At 40.1% G+C, this 23,745-nt stretch overlaps 1 protein-coding gene across 1 annotated transcript in view; it reads left to right on the top strand.

The window, feature by feature from the left end:
• LOC309549320 (ephrin type-A receptor 3-like) overlaps positions 1 to 23,745 on the top strand; it is a 308,452-nt gene that overhangs the window by 83,714 nt on the left and 200,993 nt on the right. Inside the window, exons 3-4 of the mRNA XM_082249514.1 lie at positions 7,098 to 7,162; positions 13,661 to 14,321. Of these exons, the coding sequence (XP_082105640.1) occupies positions 7,098 to 7,162; positions 13,661 to 14,321 (726 nt within the window). The remainder of the gene's footprint in view (positions 1 to 7,097; positions 7,163 to 13,660; positions 14,322 to 23,745) is intronic.

Here is a 23,745-nt window from a genome sequence, read left to right as displayed (position 1 = left end):
AAAGCAATGATAGTGACAGTAACATTCTTCCTATAGATTTATAGTACACATTATTTGCTTAATGTGTTGACTTGGGGCTTAGGGGCTTAGCATTTTCATCATTGTTACAGCTTTGGGAGTTGCTGTTTAAAGGCGGTTTTTCTTTCATGAGCAAGAATCAAAATTTATGTTAGGTTTTATTACTGTCTGTGAGCTCATTGGGGAGATTTCTCCCCATATTCTGACACCAGCACAAGAAATGGGGGGAGCAGTTGTCACTGGGTCAGAAATGCACAGACAGCATTAAAATATTGCCAGAAGATCCAACCCATCATTATTCTGTTAAAATGTGTTTTTGTCGCTGCTCTAATAAGAAGTAAGGGAAATATTTCCAAAAAGGAAACAGACAGAAACTAAAGCCTGAGATATACCCTAACCCTTCCTTGTTCTATTCAAAGCAAACGAAAACAACATGGAACTCTGTTTGAAATTTACATTTTTTATTGCCCCTATTCTGATAAACAGCTGTAATGCTTATGGTTGGTTTTCAAATATAAATGCTAAATGGCCATGGGGTCTACTGGCCAGAATTAGCTTTCCGAAAATCATCTCCAGTATGTTTTATCTGTATGTGGAGCTACCCATGTTATCCCTTTTTTCTGCACTATTTCCTTTCCCAGTTTGATCCAGTTACAGTCTTGCTGGGATTTTTAGAACCACTGGTGATGCTTTTCGATGCAACCAATGCCAATAGACTCAGAGCTTTACTCTCAAGTACAATAAGCCAGTTCCTAAAGCCATAGGCAAATGCATGTCTGTATAACTGCCGGCCCTGCATATTTTTCATTATTGGTAGAAATATAATCATCTCATATAAAATTATGTATTGGCACAATTTTCTAAGGCAGGTTAGGAACAGTAAAATAGTAAAATGATAAAATGTTATGTTCTAAAGAGGTGATGAAAGCAGAATCATGTTCTTTTGGGATCAGTATTTGTTTACATGCACGTTTCAAGTATAGAAATCTGGCAGTAAATAAACCCAACTCCATAGCACTACCGTTAAAGTGAACCTTTCTATTCCATCAAATTTTGAGTGCTTCCTTCACAATCTCTTCCTTTAACCATTTGAAAAGTACTAATTCTTTCTCTAAAACATACAACCCAAGAAAAATAACAACTTCACCTTCCCGCGCCCAACAGAAGAAGAGTTTTTCAACAGGTAGGCACAGTTGATCTGCAAGAGAGGGAAGTTGTATCTCCTCTCTTGACTAGCTGGCCCTTTATGTGACACCCCATAAACCCCCTAATGGAGTTCCTTGTTCTATTGGCTGTTTAAAAAAACATATATATTGTGAGGGTAGCTTTTACCTCATCATTTGTTGCATGATTACATGTCTCTATGATAGCCGTAGTCGAGTATTGTATCGTGTTAACCATCAATTAATGCAGAACTTTGGAGTTTAGGTGACACCCTATATTGAATAACTTTGGTTTTTAAGGATGGCTAACTTTGGTTTTTAAAGATGCAAGCTTTCCATACTGATAATGGTTTTGAATGACACACAATTAGAAACTCTGTATGACTCTTGGTATAAATATATGGGATTCAGAACTATTTCAGAATTGTACAAAGCCTGAAGAAGGAATCTTAAAAGCTTTTATCTTTAATGACTTAGGTTAGCCAATAAGTGATATCACTTAAACTATTGCTCACATAAATATACAGTCATGGCCAAAAATATTGGCACCTCTGCATTTCAATCAGATAATGCATCACTTTGCCCAGAAAATGTTTGCAATTACAAATGTTTATGCATTCTCACGTTTGTTTCTTTTGTTTGTATTGGTATGACACAAAAAAGTGGAGAAACAAAAAGCGAAATCTAACACATTCCGTGCAAAACTCCAAAGATGGACTGGACAAAATTATTGGCACCCTCAATTTAATATTTGGTAGCACTCCCCTTGAAAAAAATACTAAAATCAATCATGTCTTGTAACTATTAGTTTCTTACACCTCTCCATTTGAACTTTGGACAGCTCTTCTTTTGCAAACTGCTCCAGGTCTCTCAGATTGGAAGGATTCCTTTTCCCAACTGCTGTTTTGAGATCTCTCCACAGGTGCTCTATGGGATTTAGATCTGGACTCATTGCTGGCCAGTTCAGTACTCTCCAGCGATTTTGTCTTAAGCCATTTCTGGGTGCTTTTTGACGTGTGCTTTAGGGTCATTGTCCTGCTGTAAGACCCATGACCTCTGACGGAGACCCAACTTTCTGACACTGGGCCCTACATTTCACCCCAGAAATCTTTGGTAGTCTTCTGATTTCATAATGCCATGCACACAGTCAAGACATCCAGTGCCTGAAGCAACAAAGCAACCCCAAAACATCAGTGAACCTCCACCATGTTTGGCTGTAGGGACTGTACACTAGTGTACCAATACAAACAAAAGAAAACATTTCTAATTGCAATAATTTTCTGGGTGAAGTGCTGCATTATTGATGTATATATCTATATATATCTATACATCTATATATATATATATATATATATATATATATATATATATATATATATATATATATATATATATATATATATAGTGAGGGGTGTTTGATATATATATGAGTTTGGATGTTTGCTTGAGAATGCAGATCACCTTATGTTAGAGAGGCCTGTTGTCTGATACTTTGCTTTTGTGGCAATAAGAAAAGTACCTTTTTCTGGAACATCTGTGTCTATTGTTGGAATTGGAAAGTCAAAAAAAAGTAAAATGATTTACTTTTAGCATTTGAAATATGTTTCTTCCTTAAACGATTATACTTCTAGCTGCAGATTTTTTTGCAGAAGCTTACAATATGTTCATGTGTTTAATCAACACACCAGAACTCTAGCTTTGCTTAAGTAACACATATCTTTAACGCTGAATTTCAGGACAGGATCAATACATCAACTATGCAGTTATATAAACATTAAAAGTTTCTAATTGTAATTTTAAACACAACTAGTGCAACTATCTTAATTTGACTTTGCATCTAGCATTTTTAATCCTTGTACAGTGCAACTAGGGGAGAGAGTAGCAGCACTCCAATCATGCTTTCTGCATACACAAGTACTTGTACCCAACATGCTGACAGATGTGGAGAGCAGAAGGATGAGCTTATTAGTGTTCTGCTGCTCCCTCACTGTCAAATCTCAGGTTGGGATCAGGGAAGCTGTGGAGTCTTATAAGGACTAGATGGGTGGATTGTTTGGCAGGTAAACCAGCTCTCATATATGCATTAGATGTAGCTGTTTAACTGGAGTTCACCTAAAAAGTAGGCAGCTATTTTCTCCGTAAGCATAATGGGCCATGATGTCTCCCAACCGTAAGTTTCACTATAGACAGGGCTTTGTACTCATTTTTACTGGCCCATGCTGCTTCTTTTTTAGTCAACCCAATCAGTTCTGTCCATCTGCATTTCATTCCTGCCTATAAAGATCCCCCAAATTTCTCATAAGCCCCTCCCCCCCCTCCAGTTATACCTTGGCAAGTCCCTAGCTAAATTTACTTAAAGTGGTTCTAAAGTAAGAACCAAAGTAGAGGCTCTCTTGGCCCTCTTTCTTTTCATAGGCTCAGACTCAGCCATTGGCTCCTGCTTCTGTCAATCACAGCCAGTAAAAAGGGAGCTGGGCAGGGCCAAACCACACTCTGTCTGTCTGTCTTAAGCCCCGTACACACGTGCCAATCGTCGGCTGAACGATCGGCCGTCTTTTATCCAGGGCTGTCGGTGTCTGTTGAAAAGTGCAAAAGACTGCACAAGAATTTTGTCCGCCGACTACAGCCGACTGCAGAAGTGATGTCATGTAATGGTTAACTTTCCCTGTGTTTTTTCTTTTCTGAGCATACCCAGTCTTGCAAATCTGCTATCTGTCGGCCGAATTCTGTACTGACTGGCGAACAATCGGCCGCTCTGGTGTCGGCATACAAAAATTTTCATGCTTGCAAGACAGATTCTTTTCGGCCGAAAGTGCGCTGTCGGCTGTCGGAAGCATCATACTAACAAGCCTACAATCGGCAGATCGGTCGTCGGCCGAAGCTTTTCGGCCGACGATCGGTACGTGTGTACGGGCCTTTATGGACACACAGAGTCAACTCGGGAGCAAACATGAGTGCCCCCATGACAAGCAACTTGCTATGGGGGCACTCGGTAGGGGGAATGGCCAGGAGCATTAGCAGGGAAAGTGAGAAGAGAAGGATCTGTGCAAAACCGTTGCACAGAACACATAAGTATATCATATTTTTATTCTTAAAAAATAAAATGTGAGACTTTAGAATCACTTTAACGTAAATCTCAATCTGAATCAGTATTTCTTAAATCTGAACTCCAGTCTTACCTTCAGTCTTGTACAGTTGTAGATACACATCTCTCATACTGATTTTTTTTTTTTCTGAATCTCCATAGTGTGGTGTTTTGTCAAACTCCTGTGAACAAAAAAAGTGAGCTGTGCAATCACAGCACACAAAAAAGTGTACAGAGGGTGCAAAGATGGCCAAGAGAAAGCCTTGAAACCCCTAGGGTACAAGGCTCCTGAGCAGTATGATCTACCGAGGCTGAAACCAAGTGGACCCCACTCCTAAAGGACCAGCCAAAGCCAGTCCACCAAGTATTTGTACTTGTTGATGGGCTCTTTGAAAGAAATTCAGATAGGGAGAGACAAAAGATCCAAAAGCCACAGAATCTCCCCTTGGCATCAGTTCAGATCCCTGATAACCTACACCCTCTGTCTCTGTGCAAACACAAAAAACACACATGCAGTGTACGTGTTCATGAATAAGTAGTGAAACAAACCCAAAAAGGTGCTATGTGCAGTACGCAGAGCAGTGGGTATATTTCGGCTGGTATAAAAATTGCCCTGGCTAGTCAAAAGGCCCGTCCAAGAGGTACTTTGCAAAAAAAGCATAAAGGAACATGGTTAAGTGGCAGTGAAAACACCATGGTGTGGTGCAACCCTGGGACAAAACCCTCAGAGGGCACATCACCAGTATCTCCTTGCATCTCTCTTTTACTGAAGTAGCTTAGTCTGATTTTGCTGCACGCTGTGAGCTTCTCACAGTTTGCATTAGAAACTGCTGTAAGTTAAATAGAGCTCATCTTATTTCCTGGATAGGGAATGGCCAGCATCCTCTAGCTTTTTCCTCCCCAGGCTTACGGTCCTTGACCTGCATATTTCTTATACAAGATTTCAGTTCTTTCAACCATGAATGCTCAGCATTACATGTGTTTTACAATGTTCACTCCTCCGGAATGATGTCCACCCATCAAGGCATTTTAATATTTGCATAGTTTCTCCCAAAACCCAGCCCACTGCTTCCATCAGGTCTGAGGGCTGAGACAGGGTGCTGTGATGTTTTAGAACGCTATGTATAGCACCCTGTTGAGCCCTCACACCAGCCACGTCTCCATTGCATAGAAAAGCACAGAGACCCAGTGATGATGTTACTGAGTCTAAAATGAGGTATTTAACCACTTGCCGACCGCCGCAAGTACATATACTGTGGCGGTCAGCCCCTCACAGGCAAAGTGACGTACCGGTACGTCACTAGCCTGTGAGGCTCTGGGGAGCGAGCGCGCGCCGCCGGAGGAGCGCTCCCGTGCGGTCACGGACCCCCCCGCGCGTGTGCCCAGCGCACCCGATGTCCGCAGGGGCACTCACGATCGTCTGTGACAGTGGGAGAAAGGCAGGCGGCTGATGTAAACAAGCCGCCTGTCATTCTCCCCTGTGTAGGAACAGTGATCATACGGTTCTACTATGTAGGACCGTTGATCACTGTTCCTACACCTCAAGCCACAGCCAATCACAGTTAGAATCACGCCCCTAGGGACACACATAGCCCCTCCCTCTCAAAAAAAGTTAACCCCTTCACTACTAGTGTCATTTTACAGTAACAGTGCATATGTATAGCACTGATTACTGTAGTAATGTCACTGGTAACCCCAAAAGTGTCAAAAATGTCAGTCAAGGGTCCAATCTGTCCGCCGCAATGTCGCAGTCCCGCAATAAAAATCGCAGATCGCCGCCATTACGCATTAAAAAAAAAACCAACAAAAATGACAAAAATCTTTCCCTTTGTTAGTAAACGCGATAACTTTTGCGCAAACCAATCAAAATACACTTTTTGCGATTGTTTTTTTACCAAACATATGTAGCATAAAACAAATTGGCCGAAAATGTTAAAAAATTTAGATTTTTACATTTTTTGGGGGGGAATTTCATATAAAAAATGTCAAAAATATTGTTATTTTTGCAAAATTGACGCTCTTTTTTTGTTTATAGCGCATGATCAAAAAATCGCACAGGTGATCAAATACCACCAAAAGAAAGCTCTGTTTGTGGGAAAGAAAGGACGTCAAATTCATTTATGTACAGCGTCGCACGCGCAATTGTCCATTAAAGTCACGCAGTGCCGAATCGCAAAATACCCCCTGGTCAGGAAGGGGGTAAAATCTTCCGGGGCTTAAGTGGTTAATGAAAATGGACATTTTATTACCATGTTAAAAGGATGAACCATGGAAGGAAAAATATAAACAGATTAAACTTCAGCCATGGAAGTAACACATATCTTGGGGGCATATTAAGTTTGCAAAAAAGAATAAGAGTTAGCTCACATTGCACATATTGGAGATTACATTCATAAACTTGAGAATTTTGATTTGGTTTTGATGCACTTAAAGATCTTCTTTCAGTTGCATTAAATAGAAAATTTAGGTCAACAGAGCAAAACATTCTGCATATGAGACGTTTTCTTTTCTTAATGAAAATTAGTCCACTGTATTAATGCATCTGGCTCTATTAAATAAATTGGTTTTGAAGATGAACTGAAATACAATTTACATCAATATTTGCTTGTTTGAAGAAGACATACATGCACTCATTTTTTCATCTGCTTTTCTGTGAAGACATCTAGAAAACATACAATGTCAGCGCCAGCTGAGGACTGGATTTGTTTCATCCGTAATGTACATCTAGGTGTAAAGGGAATCTAACAGTGGTTGAATGAGGTCTTGTATATATCATCATTGCACAACCTAAGCTCAAAATGTTAAGTGTTTTCTTTCTGTTTTTCTTCCAGTAACCTTACTTGACTCTATGTCTGCTGCTGGAGACCTGGGATGGGTGGCATATCCATCAGAAGGGGTTAGTATATTAAGTGCATTGTACAGTTTAATCGAGACTCCTTTAATTCCCATTACCATTATCTCTTTTATGCTAGTCTGTAAAACTTAGAATATAAATCCAAGTCACCAGTTTGAGAACCTCTGCATATACAGAAGTCATACTTGAACAAGTATGTGCACAAGTGTGCATGTACTGTATATCCTGGACTACTTAATATACTCAAAAATATATCTTGCATTTACTTGCAATAGTTAAACAATAATGGAAACCAATCAGATAATCTATTTTATTCTCCAGGTTTCAGTAAAAGAGAATCAAAAGATGAATCTTATAATATATATGAAAAAGAACACAGACCAGACAGTCTGGGCCTATTTAGAGTCATAAGAAACAATGGATTACGCCCAGATTCTAGAAAAGAGTAACTAAAGGTACCTCATCCCAAAAATAGACATAGGAACTAGACAAAGAGAAATAGGGCAGCCAGCGGGATTTTGATGGTACCGTCTAAGACTAATAATTACTTGTGTAAATGACAACCTTATTTATAAATTTGTTTTATTACGAAATGTTAAAAAAACACGTTGACAAGAGACAATAGCGAGCCATATTACATCATGTATATATATAGAAATACACATCTCATAACATATATAGCTAGTGATTTGATATAGCAACAGTGGGAAATCACGGATAGCTGGGCGTGAACCTCGGTGAAATTTGTGAAATCCTCAGATAGTATACACGCTACCCGCCATGTTTTGCGGGGATCCGCTTCCTCAGGGGTATGGGGATGTGCAGTATCAAACAATACAGCAACTGTGTGGCTGCTGTAAATGGAGACCAAGGAGACCAGAGGGCAACAGGGTAGGTATTCTCCCCCGGGCAGGCACAGAATGCCGACTATGCAGGGGCCCAAACTGTCCTTTGTAAAAACAGGCCAGGATATGCCAAGCGGTGGGAAGAGCTGGGAAGGACACAGCAGAGGGAGCTCACATGAGCAGATGGAACAACGTTTTGGGTAGCAAATGAACCCAAGCCAGGATTAGATCCAAGGGCTCATCCCAAAAGGAAAAAACCCAGAGTGTGTCCAGCACCGTCATCCACCGCCATACCCCTGAGGAAGCTGATCCCCGCGAAACATGTGGGGTAGCGGGTATACTATCTGAGGATTTCACAAATTTTACCGAGGTTCACACCTTGCTATCCGTGATTTCCTGCTGTTGCTATATGAAATCACTCGATATATATGTTATTAGATGTGTATTTCTATATACATACTGATGTAATATGGCTCGCTATAGTCTCTTGTCAATGTGTTTTTTAACATTTCGTAATAAAACAATGTACCTTTATAAATAAGTTTACACAAGTAATTATTAGTCTTAGCCGGTACCATCAAAATCCCGCTGGCTGCCCCATTTCTCTTTGTCTAGTTCCTAGAGTCATAAGAAGATGAATTATCCCAGGTTTACTATGCATTTACCGTGGAGTTTGCAATTTTTCACTATGCCCCATTCATGTAGCCTTTGGCCTTAGGCACACTGGCCATTGAGCCCTGATGCATAAGTTTCTAATGTTTTCATGTGGTTGGAAGGCACAGGTGCGCCACCTGGCCCTGCGTCTGGCAGGTGGTGCAGTACGTCACAAAAAAAAAACATTTATTTATTTTTTTTTAACCAGCTTTATTGAACTGTCACAGTGACATTTTAATCATTTAATTTCATTCACACTGCACTGCGTTGAAAAAAATTACAGCCTGCTGTACTTTTTTTTTACTGCCCACACACCCCCGCAAAGTGCACTGGGCTCATAGAAGACAAGGCATTTTAATTTATCTTTCAGTCCCATTGATCCTGGTGTGAACAGACCCTAAGGGGTTGATTTACAAATGGAAAACAGACTGCGTACTTTGGAAAGTGCAGTTGCACTCTGCAAGTGCAGTTGCTCCAGAGCTTAGTAAATGAGCAAAAGCTCTACCGTCTTCCGTCATCCAATCAGGCGCAAGCAAAAAAGTATTTTTTTTATTTTCCTTGCATTTGATTGGGTATTTTTTAGGAAAGTGAAGCTTTACCTCATGTATTACACTCCGGAGCAACTGCACTTGCAGGGTGCAACTGGACTTTGCAAAGTGCACAGTTTATATTCCTTTAGTAAATCAACTCCTAAAAGGCTATGAGAGGCTGAAAAGTCCTTCAGCCGGGCAGGGCCGGACGGTACACTTAACTCTATTACCATTTAGGACAGTATGCACCCAGGGACAATGCCTAGAACTCAAGAAGTCTGTTATCTGGGCATTCGTCCCTGGGTGCATAGGACTCTAAATGCTCATACAATTTAGTGCACCATCCAGCCGCAGCAGCTTTCATCCTCTTATAGAGTTTTACATGCTGTTCGCCCTAGAGCTGAATAGTGTACCTATGCCTTCCACCTGCATGACAGCTAAGCAGCCAGTGTGCATGAGGCCTTATAGAGCATATGAAAGAAACATTGCTGGTTATCCAAGTTTAATTGTTTGGGATGCAGTTTATTTAAAGAATAACTTCACTTTTTGGAACATGTTACATGTCCCACCTGTATTTATGGAGGAACATGTATGGAGGTATAGGCTGAAAACTGCAGGCTTGTCTACGGGACTCTGGCATTGCACCCCTAAACCACTGATCACGGGTACAATGCTTTCAAGGCTCCTTAGGAAAAAAATAATAAATGTACATATTTTTTTCCTACAAAGAATGTGCATTAATTATTTTTTCCCAGAAGGTGAACTTATCCTTTAAGGAACATGAAAAAAAACATTTGACACTTTTATATGTGAAAAGGTAAAGTAGAACTTCATGAAACGGCTAAAAACACACTTGAAATACATACATTATATTGTCAAAAGTATTGGGACGCCTGCCTTTACACACTCATGAACTGTAATGGCATTCCAGTCTTAGTCCGTAGGGTTCAATATTGAGTTGGCCCACCCTTTGCAGCTATAACAGCTTCAACTCTTCTGGGAAGGCTGTCCACAAGGTTTAGGAGTGTGTCTATGGGAATGTTTGACCATTCTTCCAGAAGCGCATTTGTGAAGTCAGACACTGATGTTGACCGAGAAGGCTTTGTTTTCAGTCTCTGCTCTAATTTATCCAAAAGGTGTTCTATCGGGTTGAGTTCAGGACAGTCAAGTTCCTCCACCCCAAACTCGCTCATCCATGTTTTTATGGACCTTGCTTTGTGCACTGGTGTGCAGTCATGTAGGAACAGGAAGGGGCCATCCCCAAACTGTTCCCACAAAGTTGGGAGCATGAAATTGTCCAAAATGTCTTGGTATGCTGACGCCATAAGAGTTCCCTTCACTGGAACTAAGGGGCCTGAAAAACAACCCCACACCATAATCCACCCTCTGCCAAATTATTTGGACCCGTGCACAAAACAAGGTGAATTAAAGACATGGATGAGCGAGTTTGGGGTGGAGGAACTTGACTGGCCTGCAGAGTCCTGACTTCAACCTGATAGAACACCTTTGGGATGAATTAGAGCTGAGACTGTGAGCTAGGCCTTCTCGTCCAACATCAGTGCCTGACCTCACAAATGCACTTCTGGAAGAATGGTTAAACATTCCCATAGACACACTCCTAAACCTTGTGGACGGCCTTCCCAGAAGAGTTGAAGCTGTTATAGCTGCAAAGGGTGGGTCAACCCAATATTGAACCCTACAGACTAAGACTGGGATGCCATTAAAGTTGATGTACTTGTAAAGGCAGGTGTCCCAATACTTTTGACAATATAGTGTATGTTTAATTACTCGCCTATGGATTTGTAATGCTAAGCAAATAATCTTATGCTTTCAACTCATTTTCCAAACTGCACATATGGGTGGCATACTTATGGTACATCAGGTAGCCAAAATATCAACTCTTTAGTCAAGAGAAAACAGTGAGTGCCGGTTCACACATATGTGATGCAGGAACCCTGCGAATCCACTGCGGGTTCCTGCATCGCATTCAACTCGCAGGCAGTTCACACTGCCATATGCGAATCGCGGGGGGTGTCAATACAAAGTTAACGACACCCCCACATCAGTTCACATATCGCAGTGCGAACTGTCAATTCGGACATGAATTGGATCGCATAGGTGTAAACACCAATGCAATCCGATTCTGGTGCGGACCCAAAAAAGCGTCCTGTGCAAGTTGTGTCCGAATGCGATGCAAATTCAGCCATACAATCTGTATGGCTGAAGTCGCATCGCACAGACATTGCATGTGATTTGCAGAGAAGTGCACTCCGAATCACATACATTGTCTGCCATCGCATATGTGTGACCTGGCTCTAAATGTATTTGCATTTCAGTCTCATGATTTTAGCTATTTGCCTAAGGTTTCACTTTCATAGGGGTATACTTATCAAGGATGGGATGATCATTTTATCTGATAATCACCAGAAATTCTCTGTGTACTGTACATTCACCTTATGTATCAAGCCAAATTTGTGGAAATTTGAATAAAAGATTCACCCAGTGAGAATTGTCAACTCTCAGCAGCATCTGTTCTTGAATAAAGAAAGGTCTTTACTGTAACAATCACCCTATGTAAGAAAGGCTGAATGTCATTGTGCCCCCTCCTCTCAGAACTAACCAGCTTGAGGGTGTCTGTAGTGAGTGTAAAATCCCCCTACTATGTTGATACCAACCCGAATGTCTTTCAGTGGTAGGTGTGCTTTTTTCTTTTTTTTTTTTTTTACAGTGTTTTAATGACAGTTAACCACCCATCTCATGATGCTGAAACTAAACTATGTGTATATTTTGCCGCCAGTTTGCCATTATCAATAAAAACCTTGGGCATTTGCAATTTACCTCAAAGGTATAAATGCAATGTCCTATATTAAATAATTATCACCTTCAGATTTCCCCTTTGATCACCCTTCTGATGTCTGTGCTAATGTATAATTTTCTGGGGTTAGTCCAGGCAGAAAGTGACTTTGCCAAAAGTAAAGTGATAATGCAATGCTGAAAAAACATATATCCTAATGTGGAAAAAGAATCATTAATAATAATAGTCATTACCCACTTGCCGACTGCCCACCTCAGATATACTGCGGCAGGCTGGCTTGGCTGCGTGAACCGGCATATGGCTACATCGGTTCGCAGGAGCGCTCCGCCGGAGGAAACCATGCGCCCCCATTAGGGCGCAAGGAAGCCGATCCATTACTGCCGGGCCTCCACGATCGCTCCCCGTGGAGAGAGAATGACAGTCTTCTGTTGTAAACATGGCAGACCGTTGTTCTCTCTGGATTTAACACAGAGCGCCTGTTATTCTCCTATTTAGGATCACAGGTCTCTGTGTTGATTCCACAATTCCCTCCCCCTCATAGTTAATAAACACCCCCTAGGCTCACACTTAACCCTTTGATCGCCCCTGAGTTAACCCCTTCCCTGCCAGTGTCCTTATTACGTAACAGTGCATATTTTTAGCATTTTTTTATATTTTTTTATTTATATATATATATATATATATATATATATTGTAAGGGGTTGGCTCGGTAGCGGGTGTGGGTGACCCCTTGGGTGGGTTCGCTACACAGAGAGACAGCCGAGGAGTGGTTGAAAACAACGGTCTATGGTTTATTCTTCCAATTTGCTGGAAACAAGTGCAAGCATCCAAACAGCATAAATCAAAAAAACATAAAATAAACCCTGGCCACTTGGGGCGTCTACCTTCATAACAGAGGAACCTACCTATGGAGTCTGTCCCAACCTACTGCTGGGCAGACACTGCTGGTCATACAGCAGAAAACCAATAGTCTATTTGTTTTCTTTTCACACAGAAAAAGTCAACACCACCTCACCTTCAGAAGTCTCTCAGCTCACTGCTCTCCTTAACGCACAAAGCCTCAGGATGCAGAAATCAGTAGTCATCCTCTGGATAACTTATAGAGGCCTTAATTTCCTCATTCTGAAAAGCTGAAGCTTTCCAACGTCCTTAAACCTTTCTGGCTACCTCCACAGCCGACACCTGATAGTAATTGGTGAATTGTCTAAACAAGGCAGAAATGTATCTCCCGTCTGTGACAACACCCACAGATTTATCTGACTTCTTGTCACAATAGATATATATATATATATATATATATATATACGTTAACTTATTATAGTTATTTATTATATTATAATTTATGATTTTGTGTTTAAAACGCACAGTAAAAAAAAAAAAAATCATATGTAAATAGTTGGTTTGGGCTGCTCATTCTTAAGAATTACATGCAAAATAATGGTACTGCTTTCAGCACCTAAAATCCAAAACAATCATAACGGCAGGGAGATTAAGTGGGTAAAACCTTCTGGTGCATTTTACGGTCCATCAGTGGTTAACATCATTATCATCAGCCTGTAATTTTTTGTTTCCTGCATGACCCCCTAACATATATAAATTGTAATGGGCAGGGCGTTTAATCCCAGGCCTAACTATTCATGTTTGTTTTGTACACTCATTTATCATTGTGTTCATTTATGTTCTATTGTCTTCCCAGTGGGAAGAAATCAGTGTAATGGATGAAAGAAACACGCCTATGAGAACGTACCAAGTCTGCAATGTATTAGAAGTCAACCAAAATAACTGGTTGAGGACCAGCTGGATCCCAAGAGGAGAGGCCCAACGTGTATATATTGAAATCAAGTTCACCTTGAGAGACTGCAATAGTCTACCAGGGGTATCAGGAACCTGCAAGGAAACCTTCAACATGTACTATTATGAGTCTGACAACAGTAACTTGTGGCACATTCATGAGAATCAGTTCATTAAGATTGACACTATTGCTGCGGACGAAAGTTTTACCCAGGTGGATGTTGGTGACCGGGTCATGAAGCTTAATACAGAAGTGAGAGACATTAGTAACTTGTACAAGAAAGGTTTCTATTTGGCTTTTCAAGATGTTGGAGCATGTATTGCTTTGGTATCAGTCCGGGTCTTCTACAAAAAGTGTCCAATGACCATCCGTAACTTGGCCCTCTTCCCTGACACCGTTACTGGAGGGGATTCCGCATTGGTGGAAGTAAAGGGAACATGTGTCAATAACTCAGTGGAGTTTGATGTGCCTAAGATGTACTGTAGTGCTGATGGTGGTTGGCTGGTACCAATTGGTCGCTGTTCCTGCAAACCAGGCTTTGAAGAGAAGAGGAATGCTTGCCAACGTAAGTTCTCTTCTTTATTCCATTTAAGAAACAATATTGTGATTTCTAAGGCTTTTTTTGTGATTTTCTGTTACTGTTTATCTGGAGTCACTCTTGATGTCAGTGAAAGTATCATTTTGACAGCTAATAAAAAAATGTGTACTTTTTCTTAGACAGACATTGCATGTTACAGAGATTGCTTCTCTGCTGGAATTGGATTAATGAGCAAAGAACTCTGAGTAAATACAAGACATTGTCATGTTGTATCCCTGCTGCAAGCATAAGTGATACACAAAGCTTTAAAACCTTAATATGATCTCCACACTTTCCCCGCAATGGTCCTCCCCTTTCCTGCTATAAAGTCACCCAAGTTGTATTTTATGCATTTTTTCTCTCATTTTTACTGAAGACTTTGGCTAGTTATGTGATGCTGCAGGGTCCTCTTCCTCTTCTCTGGCCTGGGAGGTCCTCTTTGAAGTAATGAAATTAGTGCTGATCTCTCCACAAATACATAGAGAATGCAGGGAACCCTTTGGGAACAGGCCCATGATACCCTGCACTCACACAATGTTCTCAGTCTTCCATGTTGCGTTATACTGGGGGTCAACAATCCTAATGACTATGGACAGCTGTGGATTGAAGTTGAGTACTGCAGCCTATACTGTTTTTTTTTTTTTTGCAGCACCTGCTGAATACTGTTGAATACTTCTAATATATACTGCATATGTATATATACAGAATATCTATCTATCTATCTATCTATCTATCTATCTATCTATCTATCTATCTATCTATCTATCTATCTATCTATCTATCTATCTATCTATCTATCTATCTATCTATCTATCTATCTATCTATCTATCTATATATATATATATATATATATATATATATCTATCTATCTATCTATCTATATATATATATATATATATATATATATATATATATATATATATATATATTTATATATATATATATATATATATATATATATATATATATATATATATAATCCAGAGTTAGGCTTTAAACATTTACACTCTAATTTTCACACACATACAAACTATTGTTTTGCTACTATGATCTTAAACTTCAACAAATCTAAGAGAAAACAAATGCCCCTTGGATTTATAAGCATTGGTATACTATATGTAATCTTATTTGAAGACTACTTTATCTTTTAATGTGGCCCTGGTCCAGATGAGCACCTCCATATTGTCCAGATTTTGACATTAAAGCGGAACTCCACCCAAAAGAGGAAGTTTCACTTTAAGGAATCCCCCGCTCCTCTTGCACAAATGGCACTTTTGAGGAGTGGGGGGGGGGGGGTACCCAATGTTGACAGGTACCTGCTCCCACTTCCGGTGCTAGACAATGGAAGTTCTCCTCCCTCCCCCTGTGCGACTTGCACAGGCGCAGTGGGCACCTGGCTGTGAATCCGCACGCTGTCACAGCCAGATGCCCTATAGCGAAGATGCTGGCACCGCTCAGGGATGAAGACGGCTGGGGTGAGCTCCCAGTTGGACTATGGGACAGGTGAGCGGCTGTCTTTTCAAAGTCAGCAGCTACTTTTTTTGTAGCTGCTGACTTTTATTTTTTTGATGCTTGCTTGGAGCTCTTCTTTAAGTTATATTTTTGTATCCCAGAGATACTGTATGTTGGTGATGGAACAGTCGAAAATAAGAGGTTAAATCGGATCTTCTTCACTGCATCTGAATGCCACAAACAGAATCACTATTTAATATGTTTTTTATATTTATAACAATAATTAGTGCAGGGTAACTCAGATTATAAATACACACTTCTCTAAAAAATGCAATTAAAGATCATAAAAAACAATCAAATATGCAAATCATCTAGAAAATACACTATATTGTCAAAAGTATTGGGACACCTGCCTTTACACGCACATGAACTTTAATGACTTCCCAGTCTTAGTCCGTAGGGTTTAGTACAGTATTGAGTTGGCCCACTCTTTGTAGCTATAATATCTTCAACTCTTCTGAGAAGGCCGTCCACAAGGTTTGACCATTCTTCCAGAAGCGCATTTGTGAGGTTAGGCATTGATGGTGGACGAGTAGGCCTGGTTTGTAGTCTCCTCTCCAATTCATGCCAAAGGTGTTCTATCAGGTTGAAGTCAGGACTCTGTGCAAGCCAGTCAAGTTCCTCCACCCCAAACTCATCTATGTATTTATGGACCTTACTTTGTGCACTGGTCAAAATCATTTGGTGGGGGGGAGGGGGTGGAATTATGTTGTGGGGTTGTTTTCCAGGGGATGGGCTTGGCCTCTTAGTTCTAGAGAAGGGAACTCTTAAGGCGTCAGCATACCAAGACATTTTGGACAATTTCCTGCTCCCAAATTTCGAGGAACAGTTTGGAGATTGTCCCTTCCTGTTCCAACATGATTGCGCACCAATGCACAAACCAAGGTCCATAAAGACATGGATGAGCGGGTTTGAAGTGAAGGAACTTGACTGGTTTGCACAGAGTCCTGACCTCAACTCCATAGAACACCTTTGGGATGAATTACAGTGGAGACTGTGAGTCAGGCCTTCTCTGCCAACATCAGTGGTTGACCTCACAGATGTGCTTCTGGAAGAATGGTCAAACATTCCCATAGACACACCCCTAAACCTTGTGGACAGCCTTCCCAGAAGAGTTGAAGCTGGTATAGCTGCAAAGGGTGGGCCAACTCGATACTGAACCCTACAGACCAAGACTAGAATACCAATAAGGTTCAGGCGTCCCAATGCTTTTGACAATATTGTGTATATAGAATTATGTGTATTGATTCCAAATATATATCAAATATCAACAGGAAAGTCTGAATAGTAATCCAATCACCACTGTGGCATTGTGAACTTAATAACAGGATGTGCTTCGTGTCTCCACCACCCATGCAAACTAGCCTCTCACCTCACGGCCAGGGCCGCTGATAGGGGGGGATCACCAGCCCTCTTGTAGGGGGCCCTAGCACACAGGGGGGCCCACACAGAGAGGGGGATTAGTGATGGACAACAATTACAGAAATCTTCCTCCAGCACCTGAATCTGATCTGTCCCTCTCCCTGCTATCAGCTTTTATCTGTTGAGAAAGAGACAGTCGTCCCTCACTAATCCCCCTCCCTGTGTGGGCACCCCCTCCCAGCACTTATCTCTGCTCAGGAGTTTATTTGTAAATTGTAACTTTGTTTCTCTCTCTCTGTCTCTCTGATCACTGAGCTCCAACTGCCCAGCCTGTATATTCTCATCTCATCTTCTTTTTTAATTAACATATTTTTTTTTTTTTTTTTAGATTTAGCAGGAATTATGCGAGTTATGTTATATTTGTGTCTGCTAATAAAGATATATTTAGCTAAAATTACAACAAAATCACTAATATTTTCTTGAGGGGGCCTTGCCAGGTAGTCTGTACGGGGCCCCACGATTTTTAACAGCAGCCCTGCTCACGGCTATGACCCCTGTATTACCAGAAAGGTCATAACACACTTTGTTTCCTTCAGGGATTGTGGAACCAGATATCACATAGCAAATCTTCACGATAGCCCACATATAGGCACACAAATTCTCAGATGCAACAGGTGTACATATGAGAGAAAAGAGAAAGCACATAAGACCTAGTGTTCTCTGTTTTAAAGGAATTGAATATTAGTTAGCCCTGGCTGCAGTGCTCTATTTGTAAGTGCAATACCCCTATTTTACTATATATTAAATTCCTTTAAAATGGAGAAAATTAGGTATGTGTGCTTTCTCTTTGCTCCCATATGTACACCTGTATATATTTGCTAGATATTTGGAATCAATACACATAAATTCTTTATATTTTCTAGTTGATTTGCACATCTGATTGTTTTTTATCATCTTTAATTGCACTTTTTAGAGAAGTGAGTATTTATTAGTCGTGCTTCACTAATTATTGTCATACATACTGTCACATTGAGTATTGTGAAATCACTTTTTAAGTGCTAGCTAGAAACTCCAGCGTTTTCTTGTGCACTATTATTTTGTTTTATTTTTTATTTTTTTGCTTGCACTAATTGATTTTATTTTTTTTTTTAATATTTTGAATATTCAAAGCAACCCTCCCCCTTATCCATTCATGTCTCTATGCTTTATTTTGTTGAGAGATTACTTTGAAAACTTTGAAAACCCCATCTTGAGTAAGGGCAAAAGATTCATGAAGCATTTACTTCCTGGAATCCATCTGCCCTAAGCTCAAGCACACATTCAGATGATGAGGGATTTTTGGGGTGGAGGAACTTGACTGGCCTGCACAGAGTGTGCTTAGCTGGGAAAGCCCCTCCTCCTCTCCTCCCTGCCTGAAGATTCCTGGGATGTATGACATCATCATACATGCCAACTGTCCCTTTTTTCCAGGGACAGTCCCTGCAAATAGATGCCTGTCCCAGGTAATTTATATTGTCCCTGGAAGTGCCTGTTAATCAGGCTGCCCATAAATGTTACGCAGAAGTAGTGCAGCTGAATGGGAGACTTATTCCAACTCTGCTACTGTGGCCTTAAGTTTGAAATTCCCTTTTCTAATTTCCTGTAATTCTCTCTATATTGATTAGACTCTATAATCTGATAAGTAGGCGAGATTAATTATGCAGAGTGGGCTGAGCTTCAGGGAAATGGGTGTGGTAATTGATAGCTGTGCTGCAAAGTGTCCCTGGATTTTTTTTTTTTTTAATGTTGGCAACTATGCATCATTTGCCTTAGCAAGAAACTAGGAAGTAACTGAAGAAATGTAAAAAAAGAAAAATGTTTAAAACAAGTAATAATGATATGCTTTCCTATCTATCTACTAATGCTAACAGCATAAAGAATAAAAATCAGAGAGAGTGAAGTTCCACTTAAGTTCTGTACCATCAGACACAGCATTGGTCAGGGCTACATATAGCCTGTGAGACTGGTCTCCAATGACGGGACCGCTTTGGCAGTGATGATGATTGCTGATCCCCCCCCAGGCACATTCCGTACTGTTTAAAGGGATGCTGGAGTGGGTGGGAATGGGTTAAGGTCTATCAGTATCTGATTTCATGATGATGAGGATATACAATGTAAAATGTGAATATTGTGTTGTGTACCATTAGACTTGGCATGTGACCATGCCATTAGAGGCACCTTTATTGCTGTTGGGAGTCTTTATAAGGTAGAAAAGAAAAAATCTAATTTTCATATAATAGCCTACCATTTAAACTATTAGTCGTTGACACATTAATAGGAATTATTCTCGGAATGGTAGCTGGGGAAAAACTTTTCTTTTAAAATGTACTAAAATCAGTAAATAACAGGATAAAATGAAGCCTAAAGTTAATTTAGAAAAAGGGTGTAATTGATACCTGCCAGGAAGAGCTCTCGGAACAATTGATTTATTGGGCTTTAAATGTAGCTGTATTCTCATATCCATTATGAGAGATTATAATGTACAAGTGATTGGAGACCGGGCCCCCACACTTCAGACGCTCAGTTCAAGAAGTACTCAGGGACAGAATGTGGGTTGGACGGATAGTGACGGGAAAAAGCATATTACACTTTTTAAACCACTACAGAATACCCCTTGGTGCTCACATTTAACCCAAGTATGGATCATTTTAGCTGCAACAGAAATGGAGATTTTGCCTTGGGAATTTCGTAAAATATAATACTGAGACATTGTGGAGCTTTCTAATTTGTGATCTGCAACCTGAAATTAACTGCTATGGTCCAATACACTCTCTAAAGGGTTTTATCAGAAAGATGGCTAGGATGAACCAAAAGAGGCAAATGTGGGATTAAAGAAGTGTGCTATATTTTATTGCAGTTATTATATTTGCCCAAAAGTATATACAAAACCCAAACTTTTTTTTTTGTTTTTTCATTTCTTGGTCGAAAAAGGAATAGTTGAAGTGTATGTAAATTCTAACAATGAGTTTCTCCTACTTGCTCCCTTTAGATCTTTTAGACCCCTTTCACACACCCAATCGGATCCGCCCATCAGTTTTTTTTCCTCTACTGAGCAGCGGGTGCAAATGGACATGTGTTAATTTACACCCACCTACATCCAATCCGATCAATCTGCTAAAACAGATTGGATGGTGTCTAGCAGATAAGTTGAGTATAAACAGACAGTTAGTCCGTTTACATTGGACCTGCCATAGAGGAGAGCGGGCTGTGTCTGTGTCTGCTCCGCATAAGCAGAACAAACATGGACCGGCCATCTGTCTGCTCAGTGGGTATCAGTGAACAGATCCCCCGCTGAGCAAGAAGACTCCTCCCCGTGAGAAAGGGGCCTAAGATATACTTTAAAATAATATTGTTACATCTGTACTATATTTCCAAAAAAACTTGATCCTGCCAACAAAAAAAAATGTCAGCTGATAAGTCAATGTGCTCACTACTTGTGCTGCCTGCTAATAGTTAGCATTCTTCCCAGCTATCTCTGTGGATTACAGAACACCTCCCACATTGTTATATAGGAGAGGGGAAATGTTCCATAGTCCTAAAAGCGATCTGTCCTAGAATGAAAATGCTGCTCCTCAATAGATACAATACAATGTTTTGTCACCAAAAGTGAGTTAAATAAAAGCCCCAAATGTATCAATAAGAAGAGAAAAAGGTAACAGTTTCTATTGGGACACTTGTTCTTATGATGACTACATAACAAGGATTTTTATCACTTTAGGTAGATTTCCTCCCAGTTCCTGCTGTATCTACAACGTGTGTCTTTTTTAAAACTGTATTTAATTCCAAGAACAAACGTTTAATACTTTGCCGCTTACAGTCCTTAGATGTGGCGACTGCATTCGTTTTCTTTTTTTCAGGCTTTTTTCTATTTTTGCAACTCATGATCCTGCCAATACCAGAATTCCTGTCCTAGATTGACAATGCTTACTCACTATACTGTATCCACGGAGAAGCAGCACTGTCACCTGGGAACAATGTTAGGTGACAGCACAGGAAGTGATTAACTCACTGGATTTCTGGTAGGATCAACAACTATTTTTTGCACAGATAGAACAAATGCTTTTAATGATATATTTAACAATCAAAAGGTACAAAATAGGTGAAGTTCCTTATGTAAAAGATAATTCTGGATGGGATTTTACTAATTCAGCTTTAACATTTAAAACAGATTTCTAATTTGTTCTTGGATCTGCAATTTTTATCGTTGTTCTTATGTCCCAATTTTATGGTATCAGCAGGGAGCATCGATAGTTTCAAAAAACTATTAGATGGGCACCTTAAAGACCACAACTTACAGGGGTATACAATGTACGGTTAACAGCAAACACACACACATCATAGGTTGAACTGGATGGACTGGTGCCTTTTTTCAACCTCACTAACTATGTAACTATGTTAAGCTAAAAGTTGGTGTATGTTTTACCACAAAAACACCACAAAAAGACTGATACGTGGTATAGCAACGATTTAAGAATCCCAAACACCCCTGTCTTAGTGTCTTTAATGGATATTCCCTCTTTTTAACCCAAATGACTCTGTCCATCTTTCCTTCTTAACTTTTCCTCATTTAAGTTCCATAAATTGATCTGTATGTAGGTGTCTATAAAAACATTAAAATATGTCTTTGGGACATTCCATGAGGACAGAGAATAATGAGGTGGATATACTAAAGGCAAAAAGACTGTGCACTTTGCAAAGGGCAATTGCACTCTGAAGTTGCTCCAGAGCTTAGTAAATGAGTTAAAGCAGGGTTTCTCAACCAGGTCTTGGTGAAACCCTAGGGATCCTCCAAAGGTTGCTAGGGGTTCCTTAAGAAAAGACTAATTTTTCCCTCTCAGATAGGTTTCCACTGACACTAATTATCTTTTTAGCTATCTGAAAGGGGGGGAATTCTTTCCAATCTCCAAAAGTGTAAGGATCTTTCTTCCCACTGACCATCACACTAATATATCAGGAATTGTAGATATAGTCATTTTTAGCAGGGGTACCCTGAACCTGGAATTTTTTTTGAGGGTTCCTTTGTGTTGAAAAGGTTGAGAAAGCCTTAGTTAAAGCTTCACTTCACAAAAAATATCCAATCATGTGCAAGGAAAATAAATAAAAAACAGCATTTTTGCATGATTGGATGATGGAAGTCAGCAGAGCTTCTACTCATTTATTAAGCTCGGGAGCAACTGCACTTTCCAAAGTGCACAGTCTATTTGCATTTAGTAAATTAACCCTAGTGTATCGTTTAACTAAAAAGTTGTCTTGTTAAGTACTCTTTACCCTGACAAAAAGTTAGGGCCATGAGTATTCAAAGCACCTTCATACCTTTACATGCAGGGTGTTTCCCTTCCTAGTATTAACATCTTGTACTGGTTGATTATGAAGAGTTCATGGAGTGTATACATGGAGAAAATAAAGAGAGGGGCATTTGTTCTGGCTTGCCGAGTGACAAACCTCTATCAGCTGCTAGTGCTGCAGCCTCCTCTGTCCCGATTCTGAGCCATGAATAATTTACTGAGATTGCAAACTGAAGTTGAGTCCGGAGAATTCCCCGTGGCATTCGCTACCTTCAAGCCTGAAGCAGTGACCTTACAGCTAAAAGCTGATGATATTAAACCTGCCTCGCTGCACTTTAACTGCAGGATTAAACATAGTAAAGTAGCACAACGGTCTGGGAGGCACACATAGCGCAGGAGATGCCTAGATTAGATGTATGACACTTATGTTCTGGCTGGACCAGCAGGCGCAACATTACAATAGCTGCACTACTGCTGATTTGCGTTTAATACTGTCATTGACAATGTTCTTCTATTCAGCTTACAGTATATTTATTTTTTATTTCCCTTTTGTGTTTCAAAATCAGATTTGAAGGCAAATTCTACCCAGTTTTTATCTATGAACTTGTGCAACTGAAAAGTATGTATAAAAAAGGACAATTTAGGCCTTGTATATATGGCTTCAAAAGGAGACACTTCGCGCACGTTCTTTATGCCTGTCCACTGATACCAAGCCTAAAGGGTGGCATTAGGAAAGGGCCAAGGCTTAGGGTGAATACGCCATTAACACTTTTTGCAGCATTCATGTTGTATTGTAATTGAGAGCAAATTGCCTGTAATGTGTTTGCAACACCAAAGGCCGCAAACCCTTTGTATTTCCATTATGCCTCCAGTGTGGAGCACAGCCAAGATTGAAAACGAAAACAAACATGGCTCAAGAGTACACTGGAGCTAAATCCAATTCTGCATCTAGTTTCTGTGTATAAAAGGCCTCAGAACACCTTGCAATTGCATTTTTTTTTTACCAACGGTCCACCTATTGGTCCTGGGTTCTGGGTACAAATGTGTCCTATCAAAACTAAATGTGCCATCAACACCGGATGCAATAGTTTAGTTTTGTTCTAGGTTCAGAAGTGTTAAGGTAGTGTCAGTAATGTAACATACTTTCACCAGAAAATTAATTTCCTGCACTTATCCTACATGATTTTCAAAAAGAGAGCAGTGGTAAGGCACC

Source organism: Pelophylax lessonae (assembly GCF_965119305.1).
Source record: "Pelophylax lessonae genome assembly, chromosome: 3".
In the NCBI taxonomy this organism is placed as follows: domain Eukaryota; kingdom Metazoa; phylum Chordata; class Amphibia; order Anura; family Ranidae; genus Pelophylax; species Pelophylax lessonae.
Note: the sequence above shows the minus strand (reverse complement) of the source record. Positions and strands in the feature narration are given on the sequence as shown.